General features: G+C 35.2%; 1 protein-coding gene across 1 annotated transcript in view; it reads left to right on the plus strand.

The window, feature by feature from the left end:
* The first annotated feature begins 272 nt into the window (after positions 1 to 272).
* The window catches only part of Ak9 (adenylate kinase 9), a 126,102-nt gene continuing 100,472 nt past the window's right edge, over positions 273 to 25,902 (plus strand). Inside the window, exons 1-8 of the mRNA XM_040283189.2 lie at positions 273 to 329; positions 8,587 to 8,714; positions 10,440 to 10,503; positions 12,176 to 12,228; positions 12,329 to 12,425; positions 17,326 to 17,438; positions 20,744 to 20,932; positions 23,985 to 24,113. Of these exons, the coding sequence (XP_040139123.2) occupies positions 8,598 to 8,714; positions 10,440 to 10,503; positions 12,176 to 12,228; positions 12,329 to 12,425; positions 17,326 to 17,438; positions 20,744 to 20,932; positions 23,985 to 24,113 (762 nt within the window). The 5' untranslated portion in view covers positions 273 to 329; positions 8,587 to 8,597. The remainder of the gene's footprint in view (positions 330 to 8,586; positions 8,715 to 10,439; positions 10,504 to 12,175; positions 12,229 to 12,328; positions 12,426 to 17,325; positions 17,439 to 20,743; positions 20,933 to 23,984; positions 24,114 to 25,902) is intronic.

Below are 25,902 nucleotides of genomic sequence, written 5' to 3' on the forward strand. Positions count from 1 at the left end.
AGGGTGGAAGAGCACTGGGGTCTGAGTCTGACTGTTCTAAGTTAAAATAAAGTTTCTTCCACTAGAGTGGGAACATAAATAAACAATGTCCGTACCTTCTCTGATACATTTGTAAAAAGAAGCGTATTATAATTATGAATACAAAAATTGATAGGAATGCAAATACTTAGAATAACGAATCACTGTGAATTACTGCACCACCTCCCGAGGCCCCGCCCTCAAAGGGCCGCGCGCGCTGCCACCACAGGTTTCCCAGGCAACTCCCCCAACAGATCCTGGGAGGCTGCAGAAGCGGCTGGTATCCGGACTGTGGGGTCCGCTGCGGCCAGGTAAGTAGCCTTTTTACCGCGGCCAGAGGAGCTGTTGTCCACTTCCCGGATGCATTTTGTTATCATTGCACAGAACCCCACCTCCTGCAGGGACCCCGACCAGTTCCTTTTCTTGCAAAACTAAACTTCATGACCCACTTTCTAAAAGCAGTTCTCCTGGAGTCGTTGATTCAACTACTGAAGTGTAAATAAAACTTTTTAAAATATCATAGCATGGACACACAACATAATGTGAAAGAGATTATGTTGTAAATTCAAAATTGTTAAATTACATTTAATTATATATCATCAATTTTCTTTCATAATTTGGTACATATTTTATTAAGAACCAGAAATATGACCGTGCCAGTTCTGGCATTTTTATATTGACTTGTATCTTTTAACCTGGAAAAATACTTAGCTTTGTTCCATTTCATAATGGAAACCAACTCTTTTGAGAAGAGTTAAATATTTGCACAATGTTTTTGTTTAAGGCAACAACTCATAAAATATCTGTAGAATTCTGGTTTTCAAATATTTGGTTCTCCAATTATTATGTTATACTATAATATAAGCATTTCTTTTGGAACTTAGTTTCACCTAGAAGTAGATCTGAAACAAAAAAAAAAGTTTGAGGCAAGCAGTTCATATGGAAACGTCAGGGAAGGGAAAGAACTTGATAAAGAGAATATTATGAAGCAAATTTCTCTGTGGGCTGAATTCGCTAGGGAATTCTGGATTTCATATCTAAAAGCTATCCCTCTTAAGGGGCAAGGAGCTCCGATTTTTTCAGTCAACTCCCATCAATTATTGTTTGAAGGCTGCTATAGCAGAGCATTGGTTCCTTGGAACTTCCAGTGTGCTCTGTTCTCAGAGAGGGTCTGACCTGTTGGAGAAAGCCAGTAGACAAAGACACATTGCTGGTATTTGGAAGTCTAGTTGGCTGTATATGGAAAGGGTACATGTCAAATGCATATGGGCACAAGTATCATCTGCTACATTCCACCCCTTGAACCACTCCTCACTCACAATGAGTTCACACCATCCCATCACTGATCCTTTAATATGGTAGCTAGTCTGAATTTCTTTCTGAAAAGAACTTACAGAAAGAAAGTCAATGGGATAAGCCACAGAACCCACTGCTGTGATTAATGATAGGTCTGTAATGAGTCATTCATCATCTTCCTATTCTACCACTCATTCTACAACTCATCCTTACCTGTAGCCAAAACTTCTGCTGGTCTAAGTTGTGTGCCCAGTAAGATAATCAGCTTTCATCCTGAGGACTGTAAGCCCCTGGTTACTGTGTCCTTGGCAAGTCGTGATTGCTGCAGTTACCATTCATGGATATGAATGTGAATATGAATACATCAAGATGTGTCTCAGAGGATCCTCTGGGTTCAAGACATACAACCAATTCCAATTATGTAGCAGCAAACATCTACCCGGCAGTGCAGTAACTTCTTATAGTTTTGTGGAGCCAAAAATAGCCTTTTGGAAGCAATAATTTTGGTTTGGTGAAACTCTTATTGAGTCCCTTAACAGAACCATCTCTCGGGTTAACCAAGTCCAGTCTAGCAGAGCCTAAGTGGTGAGAAAGGGAGGCACAAATTGCCCAGGTCAATAACAGTGATGTTGAGAGGGGTCACTCTTACTTCCACCACTTGCTTCAAAGCATCGCCTTCATCTTGAAGTACACTGTCTCAATTCCCATAATCCCAAACTAGTGCTTTAGCTATAACTTTGAGAAACCCATCTGACATTTTGTCAGACCTCTAAGCGAGGTGGAATGTGGTAGGTCTAGTGGATCCCATGTTCACATACCTCTTAGCATATCTACTTTATTATGAAGAGAATCATTTGATCCAAGGCAACATTACATGAGATTCTAGGATGATAAGTGAGATAATCTTAGTGGTGCTGGCCAAGGCACTATTGATAGGAAAGACAAACTCACACTAGAAGTACATCACTTGCCTCTCCCAAGGTGAAGGGGTCCTGTGTAATGAATCTGTCAGTGAACGGATGTTCTGTCTCCTCAAGGGATTGCACCATAGTGAGGGCTCAACATCAGTTCCTGTTGTGAACAGGTAGAACTTTCAGCAATAGTAATAGCTAGATCAGTCTAGTGAGGGGAGCCTTGTTGTTGAGCCCATGCATAACCTCCCTCACCCTTATCCCTGCCACCATACCTTCTCCTTTTATTAGCTCACTGTGCAAGCACTGAAGGGACCAAGTACAAAGACTGGCTGACATCTATTAGATAATCATCTTGCCCACCTGATTATTTATCCCTCTTCTGATGTAGATGGTTTGGGAGACACAAAGATGCACATATTTTCTGCCCACTTGTATTAGCTTTTTATGTTGCATAACATATTACCACAGATTTAATGGCTTAAAACATCACACATGAATTATCTTACAGTTTGCATGTCCAGGAGTCCTGGCATACCTGCAGTCAGGTGTTGGCTGAGCTATGCTTTCATCTGGAGACTAGAATAAGGAAAAATGTACTCCCACAGATTAGTGGAATATCAAATGACTCTGTAACTGGGAGTCCCCATCACATTATTAGCAAAATCCATGTCTTTGTCGTTGTAGGATTGAGATCCCTGTTTTCTTAATGGCTGTTGGTTACTGTTCTTCTCAGCTGCTGGAGGCTACTCACTATTCTTTGTCGTGTGGTCCTCTCACAACTGTGCACAACAGGAAGACTCTCCTGCCTGCTAAGATGAAGCTTTAGACAACATAGCCAGGGGATAATATTTCTTTTGCTATATTTAGAAGTCACAGATTTCACTTGTACTCAGGGGAAGGGAACTATTCAAGAGTGTGACTCATTGGAGGTCACCATGGGTGTGTCTGCCAAATCACTCTCCAATTACAGGTTCTTCTCCAGAACTCTTTCTCTTTTAATCTTGTTTCTTCTAGGCCCTTGATAAAGCTATTCTGCATTGTCTTCTGATTTGAGGACCTATGAGTATAGCTTAAAGCTCTGTCAAGAGAATTTCCCTAATTGCCATTTTTTTAGGGCTATCTGTGAGTAGGACTAAAGTCTGGAAGCATACCATTTATAACTTGCTCCAATATATTTGGATTCTTTTTTTTTTAAATTTTCCATCAGCAGTTCCTAGGAAATTCCACATGAGATATAAGCTGAAAGAGAGACATTGGTGCACAGAGACAGGTGACAGGAGTTCCCCGGGCTGCTTATTTGTAAAACTTTCCTGTGTCCTCCAGTTCTGCTTGAACCTGATCCTCATGTTCCATTTTTATCATTCAATGGGTAGTGCTACTGCACTTGCCCAACTTTAGGACTTGATCTGTCTGATATACTCCACTTATGATGGGGACTCCCAATTACAAAGTCACTTGATATGCCCTGACCAAGCATTCATTCTCTATAATAGCCTGGGGCATGCAAAAGCTGCTTTATGAATGAGGAATAGTTCTCTAATGCAAATGACAAGAATCTACACTGAAATTCTCCTTTCATGGGTTTTCTAAGACTCTAAAATTATTCTTATTTACCACGGATAACCTTTAGCATGTGGGATTATCCAGATAAGTGACCTAGGAATCAAAGCCTCTGGAACCACAGCTTGAAACATGCTGCAGTCCCTGCTCAAAACCAATAGGTGTCCAAGTTATCCAGTAGACGGGTCAAAACCCAGTATTGCCAAGTATTCCATGTTCTCTCCAAAAACTAAGGAGACCTAAAAAGTACTGTGTCTCTTTTTAGAGGTTATGTTAACTCAACTTTTCATCTCTCTGACAAAATATCTGAAAGAAACAACTTACAGGAGAATTTGTTTTGGCTCATGGTTCAAAGGTTTCAGTCCATTTTCGCTTGCTCCATTGTTTCTGAGCCTGTGTTGAAGCAGAACATCATAGCAAAGAATGTGGCAGAGAAAAACTGCTCACATAATGGCAGCCAGGAAACAGAGAATGAGAGAGAAGGGACTGGGGATAATATACAGTCCTCAGTGGCATGCACCCAAGGACCCCCTACTCCTACAGTTTCCACCACCTCCCAGACATCTATTCAGCCATGAATCCATCAATACATTCATCCTATGATGAAGCTAGAGCCCTCATTATCCAATTACTTCCCCAAATCTCCACCACTGAAATCGCTAAACTGGAGACCAATCCTTCAACACATAAGCCTTTGAGGACATTCCAGATCCAAATCATAACAGGTCACAGTGCAGGGTACAGTAACTTGCCCTTCACATTGAAGAGAAAGTCTCAGAATATTCCAGACCACTGGCCTTTAAAATTTCACCAAAGTAACAAGTCATTGAATCTTTGTGGGTTTATCTCCCACTCTGTGCTGGAGATGCATTTTATGAGGGAATCGAGGACACTTGCCACTTCTTGCTTGACCACGTCTGATACTGTGAACCGACAAGGCTCTTTTATACCATATTGTCACAAACAGCAGGACAGTCCTTGGATAAGACTGAATGTTCATTGCTGACTGTTCTAAGTGAATACAAATTCCTCTTTTCTTGATAAGGATTGAAAAGAATGTATACATTTGCCAAATCTGTAACTACATACCACATATGAGAGACTGTATCAATCTAGCAAAGATCTCATCTGCATGACAGACCACTTGATTCAATTGACAACCACTTGATTCAATTGACAATAGTCTACCCCCATCTGTTATAATTAAAAAGGTCAACACATCTTTTAAATCATTTTCTGCAGCACTGTTAAGAGTGATTTAGTACTAGTTATTTTGCCCAGGGTCAGCAAAGCAGATATGCAGTTCCATGAGTTTTGACTTCATTTCTTCTGACCTCAATGAAAGGGTGTCCTCTGGCCACTTCCTTTTTCTCCACATCCTCTCCAGCATTTTTTATTGTTTATATTCTTGATGATCACCCTTCCGACTGATTTGAGATGAAATCTCAGTGTAGTTTTGATTTGCATTTCCCTAATTACTAATGATGTTGTACATTTTTATATATTTATTGGCCATTTGTATTTATTCTTTTGAGCAGTGTTTAATTCATTTGCCCATTTGTTATTGGGCTATTTTATTTTTTGGTGTTTAGGTTTTTTTCAGTTCATTATATATTCTAGATATTAATCCTCTGTCAGAAGAGTAGCTAGCAAAAATTTCCTCCCATTCTGTAAGTTCTCGCTTCACATTCTTAATTGTTTCCTTTGCTGTGCAGAAGCTTTTTAATTTGATGCCATCTCATTTTTTAACTCTTGGCATTATTTCCTGAACTTTAGGGGTCCTACTGAGAAAGTCTTTTCCTGTGCCTATAAGCTGAGTGTTGACCCTGTGTTTTCTTCTAGGAGTTGCATATTTTCTATTCTAAATCCCAGGACTTTGATTCATTATTAATTGTCTCTTGTGCAGGGTGAGACATGAGTTTAGTTTCGTTCTTCTATATATGGATGACCAGTTTTCCCAGCACCATTTGTTCAAAAGGCTGTCTTTTCTCCAATGTATGTTTTTGGCACCTTTACCAAGGCTCAGATAACTGTAGATGTGTAGGTCTGTCTCTTGTGTCCTCTATTCTGTACCATTGGTCTATGTGACTGTTTCTATAAGAGTACTATGCAGGTTTTGTTACTTTGGCTTTTGTAGTGTAAGTTGAAGTCAGGTATTGTGGTGCCTCCAACATTTTGACTAAGAATTGCTTTGGCTATTCTGGGTCTTTTTTTCTTCCAAATGAATTTTAGGACTATTTTTCCTACTTCTGTGAACAATGTCATTGGCATTTTGGTGGAAATTGCATTGGAACTATATATTGCTTTTGGTAGTATGACCATTTTAACAATATTAATTCTGCTTATCTATGAACATGGAAAGTCTTTCTGTCTTCTAATGAGGTTTTCTTTAATTTCCTTCTTCAATGTTCTGTAGTTTTCATTGTAGAGGTCTTTCACCTCCGTAGTGAAACCTCCAAGGGTTTTGTTTTTTTTTTAAGGCTATTGTGAATGGACTTGTTTTCCTAATTTCTTTCTTAGCAGATTCATATTCATTTATTCATTTGTTAGCATATAAGAAACACCTTCATGCATGGCCATTTTCTTTCTATCTTATATTTACACACACACAAAAAGGCAGATCACAATAATAATTTAATTTTATGTATTAATTTGGAAACGACTAACATCTGTACAAAGTAAATCTTTCTATCCAGAAATATATCATGGTTCTTCATGAAGTCTTCTTTAGTATCCACCAGCAAAATTTTATAGTGTACATTTCTTTTTTGTAATATTTCTTAATTGTTGATGGACCTTTATTTTATTTATTTGCATGTGTTACTGAGAATCAAACCCAGTGCTTCACACATGCTAGGCAAGCACACTACCACTGAGCCACAACCCCAGCCCCCCTCCCTCAATAGTGTACATTCCTAACTAAATTTATTCATGCCCTTTTTATAGGTTTTGTGTAATTGTGAGGTTATTGTTATTATTGTTTGTATAAAAGAAAATTTTTGTTTTTTTGAAAAAATATTTTCACTATCTGATGTTAATTAAATACTGTGTTTAATAGTCCTAACAAATAATAGTATCATTCTTTCATTCATATTTTATAATTTCCGATTTAAATTTTTCTTTGATATAGAATATTTAGAAGCACGTTGTTGTTTTTTTCTTTTTAATTTTAAAAAATTGGGAGCTTTTACTAGAGCAAAATAAAAGGAAAAGGCAGCATGTGGGGGAGGGTCAGATATCAAAGATGCAGGGAGTTTCACTGGAATAAAGAGATTGAGAGGGAGGGGGGAGGAGGAACAAGAAAGGGGAGGAAATATGTTATGAATTTAACAAAATCACATTATATGCATATATGAATACACCATGGGAAATTTCATCTTTATGTATGATGAAAAAAAAAGTACTAATGGAAAATAAATAGAAAGTACTAATAATGAATAAATAAATAAATGAGTGAAAGGAAGATCAGTAGAGCAAAGAAAGGAGAACACAGGAATGGGAGAGAGGAAGGAAAGTTGGGTGAATGGGGATTAAAATCAAATTCCACACATGCATGATTTTGTCAAAATGAACCTCAGTACTATAATTACAAATTAAAAATTTTTAAATTAGGAACTTTAAAAAAATATTTTTAAATATTATTACATGGCTTCATTTGGGTCAAGAAATTTTTACATTTACATGATAAAAATATTCTATGAGTATATGTAAATTATTTTGAGTATAAATATATAGTCAGGAGGTGTTTAAAAACAAGACAAGTTCTTTGCACAAAAACAGAACTATTAACCTAATTTGTTTCTGATTCAATCCAACAAAACCAATATACATTGAAAACTTGATTCTTAGTTAGGCTCTGTGCCATATGCCTGTAATTACAGAAGGTTGGTAGACTGAGGCAGGAGGATCGAGGGTTAAAAGCCAACGTCAGCAACTTAGTGAGGCCCTAGCATCTTAGTGAGACCCTGTCTCTAAATTAAAAAAATTTTAAAAGGGCTGGGGATATGGCTCAGTGGTAAAGCACCCCTAAGTTCAATCCCTGGTACCAAAAAAAGAAAACTTAGTTTGTTTATATATATATATATATATATTTTCAATCCAACAATTCATGTATTTATAAGTTGGTTAATGAACCTCTTCTTCCATGTAGATATAATTTTTTAAAATTTGTGTTCTATGCTTAGAAATCCACTTAACAACTAGCTAAATTTTTTAAATTTTTTTTTAAAAAAATAGCTTTAAAATAAAGATATGTTCTCATAGACATTATATGTTCTCACAAACATTGTAAGTATTACAAAATCGAAAAACAAAACTACATTACTTTTGTAAAATTTCTATGCATATATTCAGCCAAGACTTCCTAAAATATGAAAAAATGAATCTAATAAATTTATCCAGTGTTACTTTTTATATTTCTGGTAAAATTTATGTGCACATTTTATACACATGTGTGTATAATGTTGAACTTTAATTTGATCTTTAATATACATATTATAGTAGATACATGTGTCTTTATACATGTATATGTATATTTTTCCTTAATTTAGTCCTTGGAAAACTCTTATTTTGAACCCTCTTTTATATAGTTTATAGTTAGACTTTGTTTCTTTCTTAAAGACCCTATTATTGTTTTAATAGTTAAATTTAATTTCTTTGCAATTATTGACGAAATTCATGTAGTAATAGTATAGAATGGCTTCCTGGAGTAAGTAAATTCTGGATATTCCAGCACTCCCTAGACTACCTGCTCCAATCAAATTGGGCACTTTAACAATTCTACTTTTTCTTATTGTAGTATTTTGTATTATGATTTCTCAAAAGAAGACAGAAGAGCATCCTTTTGCAGATATATTTGATGAAGATGAAGCTGAAAAAGATTTTTTGTTGTCCAAACCTGTTTGCTTCATTATATTTGGGAAACCAGTAAGTTCTCTCCTCTATTATTTAGTATAATTTTTTAAAACCACAGTCTTGTAAGTTACCACACAAGAATGGAAACCAAATAGTTTGTTAATTTGTTGAGTATCTTTGAGGTTTTCATTGTATCACTTAAATTATTATATACTATTGGTAAATTCAAAACTTTCTCTCCTTTTTCAGCTACACTAGAGCTGAAAAAGAAACCAGATTGTATTCATATTCATTTTATATTATGAGGAAATTAACATCAAAACATTGCACCATGATAACCTAGTAGTGTGTAATCTTAAATTATGTCAGACTTGATTTGCATATAAGAGTTTCTTAGACAATTGTTGCAAGGTTCTCTGTATATGCCATGATAAGACATGATCAAGACATTCTGGGAGATTCTCCTACTAATACCCAAAGACCCTGAGAGCAACATGCCTCAGTCTTTACCTACAATATGTTAGAGGACCTCTGTATTATCTTTCCACAAACAGAAGAAACCAAAAGTGGCTGTTATAAAATTGTTCACCTTTCTAGGTAATTCTAGTGAGGACCTCTAGAGAAGAGCCATTTTCAGCCAGTGAGCTAGTTAGTAGTTACCATTAGAGGTAACTAGTTAGTAGTTACCATTAGAGGTCTGAGCTGGTTAGCTGGAAAACCTTTCCAGAACAGCAAGAGATTGAGAGCTGGAGCCCATCCTTGACTTAGTTTTGTGGGAACCCTGGGACGGATAGATACCAAGAAATGTTTCCAACAACTTTCATTACTTTTCTGAAAACAGAATACACTTTTAAAAGTCAACATTGACAGCAAGCAGATGCAAATTTTTCGGTGTGAAAGTGCCCTTTGACTTTTAATAGGTGATATTTTCCAAAAATATCAGTTAAGAAGGGTTTCTTTTCTCTTAAAAATTACCAAGTGGAAATCTGTTAGAACATTCATTTTGCTTTAGGAAGGAAATAAAATAATGAATCTCAATATAATCATGATTATTTATAGTCATAATCAAGTAATTTGACAAAGGAGTGCAACACAACAGCTTCCTGATTTCAAGGTTACTTTCATACTTTAAAAAAGTATTTAAATCAATTTAGGAGATGTCGCTATGCAAAAATTAGCACAGAAAAATGAAGTTATAAGTATATATAGTATGTAAAATATGCTCTCATTTTATTTTTTAATGTTTTTATTTGTTTTAATTAGTCATACATGACAGTAGAATGCATTCATGCACTTTGATATATCATACATAAATGGGATATAATTTCACATTTTTCTGAGTGTACATGTTGTAGAATCATATTGGTTATGCAGTCACATGTATACATAAAGTAATAATGTCTGTTTCATTTTGCTATCTTTCCTATCCCCATCCTCTTCCCTACCCTCCCTTCACTTCCCTCTACCTAATCTAAGGTAACCCTATTCTTCTCTAGATGGGCCCTCTGCCCCACCCCCACCTTACTGTGAATTAGCATCCGCATATTAGAGAAAACATTCTGCCTTTGGTTTTGGGGATGGCTTATTTCACTTACCATGATTTCCTCCAACTCTATCCATTTACTGACAAAGGCCATAATTTCATTTTTCTGTAAAACTGAGTAATATTCCATTGAATATGTACAGTCTTCACTTTTATGAGAAAAACTTGAAGTAATAGAATATTTAAAAACTCATACTTTGTTTCACTGTCAAATGATTATTCTATTGAGTGTTAAACAATATTTCTTTTTTAAGGGAACTGGGAAGACAACATTAGCCAATCAGATAGCACAGACATGGAAATGTGTTCGTGTTGAAGGTAACTTTATCTTTTTTTCCCCAATATTTTATTTTGAAAACTTTCAAATATGCATGAAATGTAAAGAACTGTGCAACAAACACCCATATACCTGTCCACCCACCATCTATATTCCACAATTAACATCTTGCCATATTTCCTTTATTGGACATCTGTCTACCTTTAACACAGTGAGCATTTTAACACAGTGAGCATTACCTTTATAATAGAGCAATCCAGTCATGTTTTGACCGATTACTACTAGTTTTGTTTATATAATTTAGGAGTATATGGAATGTCCTTGACTCCATTCTTACTGTCCCCAATTCTCTAACTTTATAATTTAGAGCTATTTGTGATATGTGTGTTTTTAGTGTCTTCTTACAAAAGACAAAGAAGAGAAGGAACTCTCAAAGCTTTTCTTGGGAGCACTTTCCAGATTACCTTCAATGATAAATTTTATTTTTATGTATAAGATTTCTTACATTTTTTACAATATGTGACAATAGGTTGATACACACACACACACACACACATCCACATCAGTGAAACTATTTATGTCCTATTAGAAAAATAAGGAAAAGAATGAACAGGAAACTTATAAAAGTAGAACTAGGCGGTATAAGACAAAGTTTAACCTTACTGTTATTCAAAGAGATACTAATTAAAAAAGTGATCTATATTTGCCTATCAAATTGTCGGTGACTCTTTAAAATTATTACAATTGTAATTGGCAAAGGTGCTGTGGAATGGGCAGTCTATAGGCTCTTTGTAAAATTGAGATCTGGTACAATGTTTTCAAGAACAATTTGGTAACCTATAACAGAGAGAGATCTTTGATCATTTTTCCTCTGGTTTTTTTTTTATCAAAAATTTTATTTCCGGGGCTGGGGGATAGCTCAGCAGCAGAGTATTTCCTAGGATGTGTGAAGCCCCAGGTTTGATTCCTAGCACACACACACACACACACACACACACACACACACACACAAATTCACTTCTAGGAAATCTTGAAGAAAACCAAACATCCCATAGACTCTTAATGACTAGTGACACAATTAAGCTCCTGAGTCTCCCCTCAGTCTTATTTCTCACTTTAACGTTTCTTGATGCATACTTCCCTTTTATACAACCAGTGTGCAAAATTAATGAGTTCTGGATATAACTGAATGATTACAAAAGAATCTGGACTAATAACTTAAATGTATACTTTTATATGACACATTATAATGCACAAATCACTGTCATATATACCACCTCATTTCATCCTTGCATTATCTTCTGTACAACACAGGGCACATGGATCTAAGATACAGAGATGTTTCAGAAGTTAACTCCCCAAGACTCTTTAACATGCAGAGGGGAGAAGTAAGTTCTCTAGAGAATACATTCTGCTGGGGATATATCTCAGTTGGTAGAGTGCCTACCTCACATGCACAAGGTCCTGGGTTAAATCTCCAGTACCACAAAAAAAAAAAAAAAGAAGAAGAAGAAGAAGAAAGAAAGAGAATATATTCTGCTGCCTCTACTTTGGTTAGGCCTAAATAACATAATGTGCACAAATATGCTTTGTGAATTCTAAAGTGCTATACAAATATTAACCTTTGATATCAATTAGAAGACACTCAAATGTGTTTCTTATTTTGGCAGTCATAATACCAACTTATGCTAATATTTTGAATTCATGTTTTAGCTTTACCTATTTTGGAGGAAATGATTGCTACTGAATCTGAATCAGGAGCTATGGTAAGCAAAACTAAATTTCCAAGTTACTATGATTACTATAAAAAAGTCTGCACCACAGACATATTATACAGTAGTGAACTATATCTGTCCTTGTTCTTAGCTGCGGTCAATGCTGATCAGTGGTAACAGCATTCCAGATGAACTTGTCACAAAGCTAATGTTGGAGAAGCTCAACTCCTCAGAAGTCTCTCACTTCGGTATGTTGAGGCACAAATAATTTCTGGGGTTGCTCTTTCTTTTGTCTTAGCACAGGAAACTTAGTGTCTGTAGCCAATTGAGAAACTCAGAGTTTTATTTGCTTGTTTATTTGTTTTTATTCCCCATATTCTACATTTGTAAAAATAATAGCAATAATAATAAGTTTATATGCCCAATCTTATTTAATATTGTGCAGTCTGACAAAGCATCAAAAAATGTGCTGTAGCCGTCTGGCAATGCCTCTAGCCTCTGCTTCCCGCTTTTCTGTTCAACCTGAGTCTTCTCTCCATGTCCTCCTGTCCATGGTTGGGTTTCTCTGCATTAGTCCACATTTGCAAAGCAAGAATGGAAACTGGAATGGCACCAGCTTGCCCTCTGGCTCCAGGTATTGGAACTTCATCCAATCTGCTCTGAGTGTGGAATGGAAAAATCTCCCTCTATTTAAATGCATGCTGAGCAAGGACTTTGTGTCTAAAATTTCTCATGGCAAAGACCACTGAAGATTAGGGATTAAGTTTAGATTGATTAAAAGAGAAAACTCTAAGACATTTGCAAAATAAAAGAAGAAGAAGAAAGATGAGTTTAGGAAAAAATAATCCACTGAAATAGATTTGTTGAACAAAAGAAGGAAAGGAAAATTTATTCTATTTTAGGAGGAAAAGTCTTAAAGGACATCCAGGCAAAGCTCTAATGGCAGGACAGACTGAGAATATAAAACAGAAAGCTTTCAGTAAGTTATGAGAGGACGTTATAGCTATTAAGAATACAGAGATAAAAATAAAGCTCTGTAAAGTAAAAACCATGACTGCCAAAGCAAATCAATAATGGAAACAGCAAAAGCAGCTTTGTCAAAACAAACTACAAATCTATTGAGTGTATCTACAGACAGAAAGAGTTCTCTCCACATCAATAATATGAATGTGTAGATGATGTACAGAATCAACTGTACCTATCCATACAAAAATCTCTACCATGTATAGGTTATATATGTTAATAATTATAATTAGAAAATTTAGAAAAATAGGAATGGAGCTGGGAATGAGGTGTTCCTTTACTGTTTGAAGCTGTTTGTATTTAACTATACTAAGTAAAAATTTTTAAGTTTAAAAATAGAATCTCATGTAGAGAATTGAAATGAGCAAAAATAAGAGGGACTATTGGCTTATGAGAAATATTTAATTGTGATAATTGTGAAGTTGACTTTCCTCTCTTACTGATCTTAAGCCCTAAATAAATAGAATAAGCTCCATTTTAAAAAACCTTGTATTATAAGCTATATAACATAGGTATTATAAATATATTATAGTATAAATTGTTACCATTTATTTATAAACTGTCTATGTCTATACTTCATCAGTGATAAAGAGGGTGAATTGGGGAAAATACCCAGATTGTAAGAGATTAGAAAAGTGAAATGACAAAAAGGATAATCATGGAATTCAAAATTAGATAAATAAATGACCTCCAAAAGCATAGTAACTGAAACTGTATCATACATATATGTATATAAGTGAATATTTGTTTATACTTTACTCACCTCTTGAAAATTGTAGAGTAGTTTAATGGCTACAAAAAATCTGGCTTAAATAACAAACACTGGCAATAGGATAAAGGGAAAAATAAAAAGAGAAACTTAATTGTGTCATTCACAGTTCATAAATTTTAAAAATTCTTACTAGGGAAAAGTCAAAGCAAAAGCACACAGAAGGTTTGATATAAAGATCACACATACACTAAAGAGTCTATCACCCTGCTTTCACAAGACAACTGTTATCTAATCTTGTTGCATCTGTATCTCTGTCTACTCCTCTCTCCCAACCTATTTTCATTTTGAAGCTAATCCATATTATATCAGTTCATTCATAAATTTTTCAGTATGTGACTCTTAAAGATAAGGACTCTTAAACTTATTACCACTTAACCATCATCACCCCTAAAAAAATTAATAATATTTCTTGGACACTATCAACTAACTAGTCTGGTCAAATTCCACTAATTGCCTTTGAGATTTTTTTTAAGAGTATTTGTGGCACAGGTAGGAGCAAGATCCAACCAGGCTTCACATATTGTAACTGATTAATTGATTGCTATGTTTCAAATCTCTTTTAATCTTTAAGGTTTTCCTTACCTCTTACCTCTTTCTATTTTTTCATGTTTCCTTTGTTGAAAAAATTAGTTATTTGCTTTGTAGAGTTTTCCAAACCTTTGGGTTTGTCTGATTGCATCATCTCGTATCATTTAATTGATTTCTGTGTCTTAGGAGCTGGCAGAGTAAGAATGGTAGAAATTATTTCTTTCAGTTTGAGCATCACACTCTCACCATTTACTTTCATAGCCATATTCTAGGTATGCACAACTGGCTCATTTAAAGGCTGCTATGAAGACAGGACTTAGAGCCCTTTCTGCGCAGTTTTCTCTTACCCTGTCACATTCCCAAAGGAATTTTTTGGGAACCTTAGCACTCTTCTAAACACAGTTTGAAAGTCTCCTCAAATTCTCATTAAGGATTCTCATTCTGGTGTTAGATCTTAACCAGTAGCCCGGTAGAAGGTAGATGTAAAATTGGAAGTAAAGTCATTTTGAAACAGATATATGACCTGAGTCAGGGCACAGGCAAGGCTAGAAATAGATGAATCCAAAATTCCTAGAGAGATGAGTGCTTCCAGGGACACTATAGTAAAGCATTGCCAAATTCAATCTGATTTTTTTCTGTACCAGCACCCTTCTATATTTGAAGCTTCCATTACTACAAAGAACCTACACAATCTATAATCTTTTTATTAACAGTCCATCATGCTGTGTTGGCTGTCAACCAAAATCAGCTTCTTGGAATAACTTCCTCACCCAAGAGAAGAAAAAAAAAAAAAAGTATAGTCTATGCTTGAGGATCCAGAAAATTCCCTCTCTGCTACTTGCTACTATATTCTGGAAAAATTCATTTTCTCCAGTGAATGATGATTAGCTCTAGTCTAGACACTCCAGGTGTACAACATTTTAGATGGTCTTGCAAGTTATTGGTCACCAGTGTGTCCATTTATGCTGGCCTGAGGTTTAGTGAATAGCAAGGCTGGCTGGACACAAAGCTGTCTGATGTCTCTGTATCTCTCATCACTTCAATCTGAAAGCAGTAGCCTGCCGCTGTCAGTTTATGGAACTAGGAAATACCTCCTGCTTCCCACTGTGCCAAGAAATGTAGACAGAGTTAAAATGTGGGCCTGGTCCACCTGAGTGGTGGACTAGACAGTATTTCAGCTTTCTCTGATGTAGGCCAGATAGTACCTACAAAGTGCCTACTATGCCTGTGCTAGTACATGCATGGAGTCCACCATCCCTCCATCTTCAGCATGGAAGGGCAAGGCTTTGGTAAATGCTCTCAAGGAAGTGTGGGCAGTGATGGGGGGAGTTCATCATCTGTGTTTCCATCTTCACCTATGTCTCTGAGATTAGAGAAATTGACAGTAGGCTCCTCGGCTCTGGTTATTTACTTGTTGTATTCCTCTGAGATCCTTCCAGAACTGGGTCTAGAGGACTAAGAAATCCCACTTTACATCTGCAGTGGTGAGTCAATCTTAAATGCTATAACCATCTCTCCCACACCTCCTCCCACAACCCAACCATAGTGCTTTCAAGAAAATACATGAAGAAAATCCAGCATCACATAGCTATGTAGCTAGAAAAAGGAAGTGTTTAATTGACTTTGAAATAACTGTGAATATTCTTCATCCTACATTAAAACTCAACAACTGGAAGGATTTTAAAGGTTAATTATATTGTATCATTTGAAACTACATCAGCAAATTTTTCAAACTTGGTTACATTAAAATCCCTGGTTTACCTTGCACTTATTATGCGTCTCTTTCCTATCCATGATTTTATAGCCTATGAATTAGTCATTTATAAAATTCGTGTTTACTGAATTATGCAGATCTCCAAAATGTTAACAGTTCATTATACAATATCAAAAAATCACATTTGTTAATGTCACCACCAATCTTATCAGAAAAATGTAAGAATTAAAAAGCTGTTAAGCTTATGGCAATGGAAACAAGTTTTCCAAAATTCAAATTTTCACTTAAATTTTAGGCTTGGAAACAACTACTATCAGTTGTTGTCCCTGAAGTAAGAGACATACTTCATTTACTTTTTATAAGATTTTTGCCAAATATCCAAGGCTTAAATGTAATTTGTCAGTTGTTCTTCCAAGAAAAAAAATATTCATAAAAATAGCAAAAATGTAAGTCGAAGTCCATGAATTTCCATTGAAGGAATTGAGACTTTATTGTTAAGAGAAAATGTTATGAGGAAGTGACATAATTAAAGAAATATATTTATTTATTGTAGGGGTGGTAAACAAGGTGAATGTCATTGAGATTTAGGCTTCTGGGCAGGAGTACAAGCCAATAGATGTGCTAAGCCAAAATATATTCTGTTCTGTTCCATTCTTTAAACTTAATGGTGGATGCATAGGTATTATATTACTTCCTATAAATTATATACTAAATTATATTATGAAATATTTAATAAGGAAAATAATATGTCATGAAACCCTTATAATATACCTTTACCTTTCATCATATGAGCCTTCCTAACATGAGTTAAAGGAATTACTAGCATGGAATTTCCTTCCCTAGGCATCTCATCTATCTGAATAAATTGACTTGAAATTTTTAAAGATGTCACTTCCTAGCCCATTAATTTATTTTTTATTATCAGAAAACCATTTTTCATAGTTATACTTCATGTGGCAATAACCATAGCTGTTCCTTCAAAATTTTTGACAGATAACTTTATGATCTGTGTTATATTAATCAATAGCTATATGATATTTTATAAAGTAATAATAATAAATCCATACTCTCACATATTAATATTATAAATTTTTAAAATTTTATTTTTCAGGTTATATTGTCACTGAAATACCATCACTTTCAGAGGATGCCATGACGGTTTTGCAACAAGTAGAATTAATTAAAAATTTAAAATTGAAGCCTGATATTATAATCAATATTAGGGTAAAAATATTAGTTGTTTTTTTTCTTTAGTATAGAAAATCTTGATAGTACTTAATTCAAAGAATGTTTTCAAAATTTATAGATCAGTCACAGACTGAATTTCTCACACTCCTGTCTTTTTGTTCCTTCAACTGCATCCATATGAACCACTTCCTCGATTCTTCACTAGGCTTAACCACGGCCACCCTTTGAGCCAGTTCAGGCATCATCTCTTCAGAACATTCCCTGACAACCACACCCTCCCTACCTCCTGCTTCTCTCTCCTTCTTCCCCACCACCATGCACCTTATGTGCATGGTGAGTTAAATGCTTCTCTGATAACCATTCATTTACTTTCCTATTTTATCCACTTCACTGTAAATGTTCATTTTTTTTCTTAGACTCTCTTATTTAAAGGTAGAAAAAAACATGTTTTATTCTTGTAAACATCAACTAGCACACTATTTGCTACCTAGTGTCTCTAAATAAGTTTACTATTTAAATACGAAGTAACAACAAAGGACTTGAATGGCAAATGCTAAAGAACACTGCTAAGTTGATTAAGGCTGATCCTTTCCCTGTTTTTCCTTTATTAACCATTGGAACTCTGGTAGGTCACATTTAGAAGTCTCAGTTTTCTGTTCTCAAAGATGACAATAGCTGCCTCATGGGGTCATGGTAGGAATTCACTGAGATGCTCTCTACTTGTTTATGTGAAAATGAAGTACAAGCTTTTGTATTCAGACTCCCTGCCTGGCTCCCCAAAGGGTTTATGACAGCTGAAAATAAATAAAATGGTTGTCAGCTCAGATGTTGGGACCTTGTGGAGTGCCAGGCTCAGCTGATTGTGTTATGACCTTAGTGTATTATTACCCAAAGTATACACTAAGGTCCTTTAAAATGTATTACCCAAAGTATACACTAAGGTCATAACACAATTGAGAAAGATTGTCTTGCAGTGGAGTATGGTGTAAGTACAGTCCCAGCCCCAGCTCATGACCAGAGGCCCAACTCCTGAGCAGACTTGAGAATGACATACATGTGACCATGTGCATAGTGGAGAGAGGAGATCTCAACTAAATAAGATCAAATATAAAGTCAAAACCAAGGAAAATACAGATTAAATAGGAAATTAAAACCTTGTGGAAAGAAAGCACAAAGATACACAGGACAGAAGGCCCCAAATGCTCACTAAATTTGAATTAATAAATCTGGTTCCAAATTTGATAAACTGAAGTAAAAAGGAAAATGTGACCAGTTATTAAAAATCGCCAGTGAAAAGATAAGCCATTTCTCAGAAAAAACAAAACTTCCATTGAAAGTGAGAGAAATGGTTTACTTAAGTTCTAATGTGAGACCACTTAATGTAGTCAATGACACCTTTAACCCATTGTGTTGTAAGTGGCATACTGAATGCCTTGTGCAGTTTCCACAGAGAAATCAGATTATAATTAGAGAGTTTGAGTGATATACAACTCAGCACAACACACACTTCTCTGACCATGTGTTTCTACTTGGGGATAAGTCTGGAATTTCTAGAACAAAAGTTCTAGAATTATTTATTTGCTATAAATGATAGTTTGGATAATAGAAATTTAAAGGTTGAACTAGAATAGGCAATCTTTCAGATCCTTCCCATTCATAACTGGCACCCAGTTATCAGGGCTGCAAGGCCCTCTAGGTGACTAATGCCTGCTAAAATTCTTAGCCTGGGTTTCATGAGCCCTAAGCATTCAGGAGCCTCCTGAAATTATATGCAAAATTTTTTGTGTATGTGCATTTTCCTAAAGCAAAAGTCTATGGCTTTTATCATATTCTAAAGGGACCTGTGCTACAAAAATTGGTTAAGGTACAGCAATCTACTAGAGCAGTGGTTTTCAGAGCCAGCAGCAGCAATATCCAGAAGCTTGTCAGAAATGCAAGTTCTCAGGCCCCATCTCAGAACGAAGAACCAGAAACTGAGGGGGTGGCACCCAGTTATCAGGGCTGCAAGGCCCTCTAGGTGACTAATACCTGCTAAAGTTTGGGGACCCCTGCTCTGGGGCACATCCTTTAGCCCCCTCCTCTTATTAGTCACCTCCTCCAAGTGAAAACAGGAGACAGCTGAAGGTGACAGTCTTTGTCAAGAACCCAGAATGTGAGGATTCTGGGTTGTAAATTCACAAGTTTTTAAAATGACCGAATGGGTTGAAGTCCTTTTGGTGAAAACTTGAGACTCCCAAATAAAAGCCTTGCATAAATAAACATCCCATCTCCACATGGAGGGGGCATGAATAAATCAGAAAATGATCAAGGAAGGTTCCACAGTTCCTTACTTCCTTTGTTTCTCAAAGCGTGATCAGCATCAGAAGCACTAAGGATGCTCTTTCCAGGGCCTAGCCTCACTCCAATCTTACTAAATTACAAGGGGGAGCAGATGTATCTATTTAGCAAGGTCTCCTAATGTTTGAGAACTTGCTATAGAATATCATCTAGACATTTGTTATCCTAGAAATCATCCAGAGCAGGATTTACAGCCCCACATTATTTTAATAAAGCATCCACAGAGCATGGAACACAACTCTGATTCCAAACTCTGACAGAGCACACAAAAAGAAATCTATAGCCTATGGACTATATGAATCAGAAGGCCTCCATGTGACATTGTGATCTGAGACCAGTCTCTTAACCTGTCTGTGTTTCCCTGATCTGCAAAATGTCTTTAATCATAATATTCAATTACTTATTTTAAAGAATTAGTTTGAGAATTGAGTCAAATTGCACACATGAAAGCACTTTAAAACAAGAAAATTACTTATAGACTTTGGTTTGTGCTTTTTTTTTTTTTTTTTAACTACATGAACTGTTTCCTCATTTTCAAAATTTAAAGGTTGAACTAGATAGGCGATCTTTCAGATCCTTCCCATTCATTACTGGCATTTTATGAACTACTTTGGCCATAAAGTTGTAAATGATCGTAAATACTAAAATATGTAAATATTCAAATACTAAAATAAAACATATGCATATTCCATTTTCCTCCATTACCAGCCTTTTCAAACTAATCTGAACCTTTGCAGACTAAAGTGATTTTATATTCTATTTCTCTACTCTTTCTACTGTTCTTCTAATCCTCTTTCTTCAACTTAAAACTACTGATATTTTCTCACACGTATGAATTTCAGTCAAAAATGTTGACATTTCATGAAAGTTGTATTTTGTGGTCACAATATTGCATTTGTCAGGTTTTTAAGGAATTTTTAACTTTATGTATTGAATAATATATAGATTAGGTATTAAATGCATATTTAAAATATTTTAGGTAACATAATAATGTTTTTCCTTAGTGCCCTGACTATGATTTATGCCAAAGAATTTCTGGGCAAAGACAGCACTGTAATACAGGGTACGTATACACTAGAGATCAGTGGGATCCTGAAGTCATTGAGAGTCGTAGGAAAAAGAAGAAAGACACCCATAAAGAAGGAAAAACTGAAGAGGAAGGAGAGGAGGAAGAAGAGCAAGAGGAGGAAGAGGTAATGCCACAATAGGTCATTACTGTATGCTATATTTTAAAATTTTGCTATAAATAAATGATAGTTTGGATAATAGAAAACAGATACTGGAGAAAATTACATTTTTATTGAGTCTGGAGGACATAAGTAAAACTATCTCCTGTTTTCAAGAACTATTAGAACATAAGCTTAAGGTCAAATTTCACCTTCCTGTCAGTATAGAAGTCCCTCTATTCTGAAAGCTAATATGCTTCATTTCATAGCAACGATAATTTGTCACCTTCTATGTGTCAGTCAATCCAGCTAGAATAAGGAGTTATGGCAATAAAAGACAAACTGTGATATGGGGAACAAAGTAGCCCAGCAGTAACTCAACTTGTGAAATGAACACAACTCTGATTCCAAACTCTGACAGAGCACACAAAAAGAAATCTATAGCCTAATTTCACATATACATGTTTTTTAAATAATCTTAAATACTACCAAACATAATGCAATAGAGCATGGAAAAAAATCTTTTACTATGACTTAAAGAGGAAAATTTGATAGTAAGAAATCTGTTAACAGATGATGCACTGGCTTTGACCCACCAGGGTGGGATGGGTCATAGTCTGCCAATCTATACTGTAGTAAAATGTACCTGTGATTGACAATTTCTGTTATGGCCTAGACTCTGTGAAGTCAAAGTTAACTTACAGATGGATACATTTCAAATAACTTATCTAATAAATAAGATGACCCCAAAGGCCACAGTTTTATTGCCATATAGGACATTAAGCAGCCTTGTGCCTAACTTTTCAGTCTTATTCAATGATTATTAATACCTACACTTTGTAATTCTGCTGTTTCCCTTGCTGTAGGTTAAATACCTCTTTGACATATGTTCTTTCATTTAAAAATTGGTAGTACAATAAAGTCCATTTTAAAAAATAAAATAATCTATAATCTCACCTGTGCAGATAAGTCATTAGATAATAACCATAACCTATTTTAGACTGCTTTAAAGGAAAACCCCATAGTAGATAGGGATAAAAGTTATGTGATTTTAGCATGAATACAGTATACTATCACAGCCAACATGGCACTGATATGGTGGGATACAGGGGTCACAATTCATTGCAGGGTCCAAATGGGTTATGACAATTGGTGATGTCACCTGGAATATAATCAGGAAGAGTGAGGACTACTTTTAGGCTAGGACTGCACTGTCCACTATGGCAGCCACTCCCCCATGTGGCTGTTTTAGTTTAAATCAATTAAACTTATTTAAAACTTAATTTAGTTCTTTAGTAGAACTAGCCACATTTCAAGTACTCAGTAGTCAAATATGGCTCTGTCTTCCTAACTGGACGGTCCAGATAAGAATAATGCATTTTGTTTTCTTACTGTTTTTGAAATCTGGTGCATATTTTATACTTACAGCCCATTCCAATTTGCACTGACCAAATTTCAAGTGCCCAATAGGTATGTGTAGTCAATAGCTATAACACTAGATCACATTAGCCTCGGTCCTTATCCTGCTCTATTTTCCTCATAGCATTTATACTCTCTGAAGTTTTGTTAAATTTTTTTACTAGCTTATAGCCTGTCTACCCCACTGAACATAAACTCTGTGAAAGCATGACTTTATCTCCAGTGCCAGTAACAGTGTTTAGCAGATAGTAGGTGCTTAATATGAAGTCATAGTAACTAAGTGAATGAACACAAGCATGCTAGCAATGCCCTCTACTAGAGAGAGACAAATGATAGCATCTTTTGAAAAAGACAGTGTTTACTGAATCACTTTGAAATGTATTACCCAAAGTTCAGTAATTTTAATTTTACGAACTATTCTAGGGGAAATGTTAGTAATATAGAAATCTATCTACAAAGCTATTCATTGCAACATTATTTATAAAATTGTAAAATCTGAAACACTCTTGTTGACCTGTTATAGAGTCATGTTTAAATCATTTGAGGAAATGTTACTTTACTATTAAAATAATATTTAAAACAAATTATAATTTATTTAAAACAAATTATAATTATAAAATGGCTTCTATATATAATGTGTTTCAAATTGTGTAAAATATGTACATGTATGCATTTATAAAAACTAGAAAGAATGACTAATTATGATACTAAGTGTGATATGGAACACTTGCTATGTGCTTAGGACAAGGGCAGAGAACTTTTACAGTATTATTTACTCCCTCTGCTTTGATCTGTTCTTTCTCTAGAAATCTGTGAGGCTCTCTCCCTTCCTTGCAAATTCAACTCAAATATCACTTTTGTGACCACCTGACATAAAATAGCACCTTCTCCCATCACTCTGCTTTATTTTTCTCATAGTATTTATATTTTCTGAAGTTTTGTTTATTTTTTTACTAGCTTATATCCTATCTACCCCATGAACATAAACTCTATGAAGCATGACTCTATCTCCAGTGCTTACCACTACTTGTCTTATATTTATCTGCCCACTGTGTTTATGCTGTCTCTCTCAGCTTCAACATGAGCTCTGTGAGCCCAGTGTTAGACAGTTTTGTTCACTGTTTTATCTCAAGTTCCCAGTATAGTGCTTGGAATAAAGTAGGTGCTCAAATGTTTACTGAATATTGAAGGAAGGAATGAGTGAACTACAAGCTTGAGTATTCTAAGAAACTCCAGTTTCTCTATTTTGTCTTAAAAAATCTGACATTCACCCCCACTCTTCTTATTAACTGGGGAGGAAAAAGTAATTAGTAAGTATCCAAGTCAACCTAATGCTTTGTTTCATCTAATGAAGACCCCTAAGAGTGTTCAGTCTCTCTTTTTCCCCTCATCAGTCTAAATGCTTTATTGAAACTAAACACATAATACATAACAATGAGATAATGAAAATACAGAAGTCAACCTAGTCCTCATAATTCCTTTGGCTGGTTGAGGCAGCTCAGTGATTTCAGTCTCTCTTAAATAAAACCCTCTGTCTCTAATCTTCCCCTTCCCCCTGCTTCTCACTCTAGGTAGGCAAAGGAGGAGGGATGTGGCTTAAGAGTCCATTAACCACTGTCTTAAAGATAGTTTGTGCTTCTTTTTTTTCTTTTCCATTTAGGCATTTATTGCTGAAATGCAGATGGCAGCTGAAATTCTTCATCATCTAGTTCAGAGGCCTGAGGATTTTTTGGAAAATGTCGAAAACATTATTCAACTTTATAAGGAAACAATCCTTAATTGTTTAGAAGTAAGAACAAGATAAAAATAGGATGATTTGGTATTTGTCCCTGTTAAATAGCTTTCTCCCATCTTCATCTTCATGTACTATCATTTGATTCTCCTCGTGAACTTGGTATAAAGCTATTAGATAAAGGCTTCCTTCCCATAGGCTGTTTCCCACAATCATTTTATTTTACCCTTACAAACAACTCTTCTGTTGAAAAATGACTAATGAACTGCATTATTCAAAAGTCACTAGGAAAAATTATGAATGGGGGCTAGAAAATTCATATTAAGAGACTATGTTGTAAGAACATTTTCAATAAATAACTTATGGGTTCATCAAAACAAATAGTCACTTAACATGCATTTTTTATTCTAAAAGGAAGTGTTAATTAGGTTAAATTGCAATCTAAAAAATTGTTATCCTCAGATTGGTTTCCATGGTTATCTCAGGCACAGTTGATTATATGTAAACATGATTAAGACTATTACATAGAGTAGTAGAAAAGTTTTAATTAAAATAATTAGTATTCCAAAGTATGACTACTGAGATTACAATTATGTGAAAAACGTATTTTATATTTTCAAAATTAAAGGAAGACTGCCAAATATAATCATTTGTGTTGGAAATTTAGTCAACAAATATTTAATGATCTGGGCATGATGGTGCACGCCTATAATCCCAGCACCTCAGGAAGCTAAGGCAGGAGGATCCTGAGTTCAAAGACAGCCTCAGCAAAAAGTGAGACGCTAAGCAACTCAGTGAGACCCTGTCTCTAAATAAAATACAAAATAGGGCTGGGGATGTGGCTCCGTGGTCAAGTGCCCCTGAGTTCAATCCCCAGTATCAAAAAAAAAAACAAAACATTTATTGAACTTGGGTATTTGGGAAGATATTATGATAAACAACAAAACTATGAAAACAAAAAACAATCCTAAAAATGTCTCTTCCCAATTGATAGAGACCTAAAATAATTTGTTTCATGTGGTTTATAATGCTTATATATTTTATTATATATATTAATATATATTTAATATATATTAAATATATATTTAATATATTATATATATATAATTAGTTGGACACAATACCTGTATTTTATTTATTTATTTATTTTATGTGGTGCTGAGGATCAAACCCAGCACTTTGCACATGCTAGGCAAGCGCTCTACCATGGAACCATAACCCCAGCCCTAATGTTTATATTTTTAAGGACAAATGAGTGGATTATTTTATTTCTCATCATCTCTCTCCCAAAATGAAAAACAAATGATTTTCTTAGATATGGCTTTGATTCCTCTCTTCTCTCTTCTTCTATTACCTGCCTTTAAAATGAAGTATAAACATTTCTTAAGAGTATATTATATGACTCTACATAATATAATTTCTTCCTTCAGTGAAAGTATCCAAAGTACTCCTTAAGTCACCAGCACTGAGTGTGGAATAAAGCATACTGAGAATTAGATTCAAAATACTGGAAAACGATATTCATAGTGGAAAAATGCACAGGCAGTCTCTTCAAAAAGAGTTGCTAGGTCATTTATCCTTGTATCACCTATCCACAGTGCAGAGCCCCCAGTGTGGAAGTGATAAATGACTGACAGATGTTCAGCTGAACTAATGACAAGATTATAAAGAAGCCCAGTAGAGTAGAGGAAGGAGACCAGTGAAAGGGAGGTGGAGAGAGAAAAGGCAGGTGCTAGGAAATTAAGTTGACCAAATTATGTTGTGTGTGTAAATATGCAACAATGAATTCCACTAATTTGTGTAATTACAAATCATTGCCAATACCAAAAAAAGAAAGAAAAGAAAA

Source organism: Ictidomys tridecemlineatus, chromosome 8, assembly GCF_052094955.1.
Source record: "Ictidomys tridecemlineatus isolate mIctTri1 chromosome 8, mIctTri1.hap1, whole genome shotgun sequence".
NCBI classification, from domain to species: Eukaryota; Metazoa; Chordata; class Mammalia; order Rodentia; family Sciuridae; genus Ictidomys; species Ictidomys tridecemlineatus.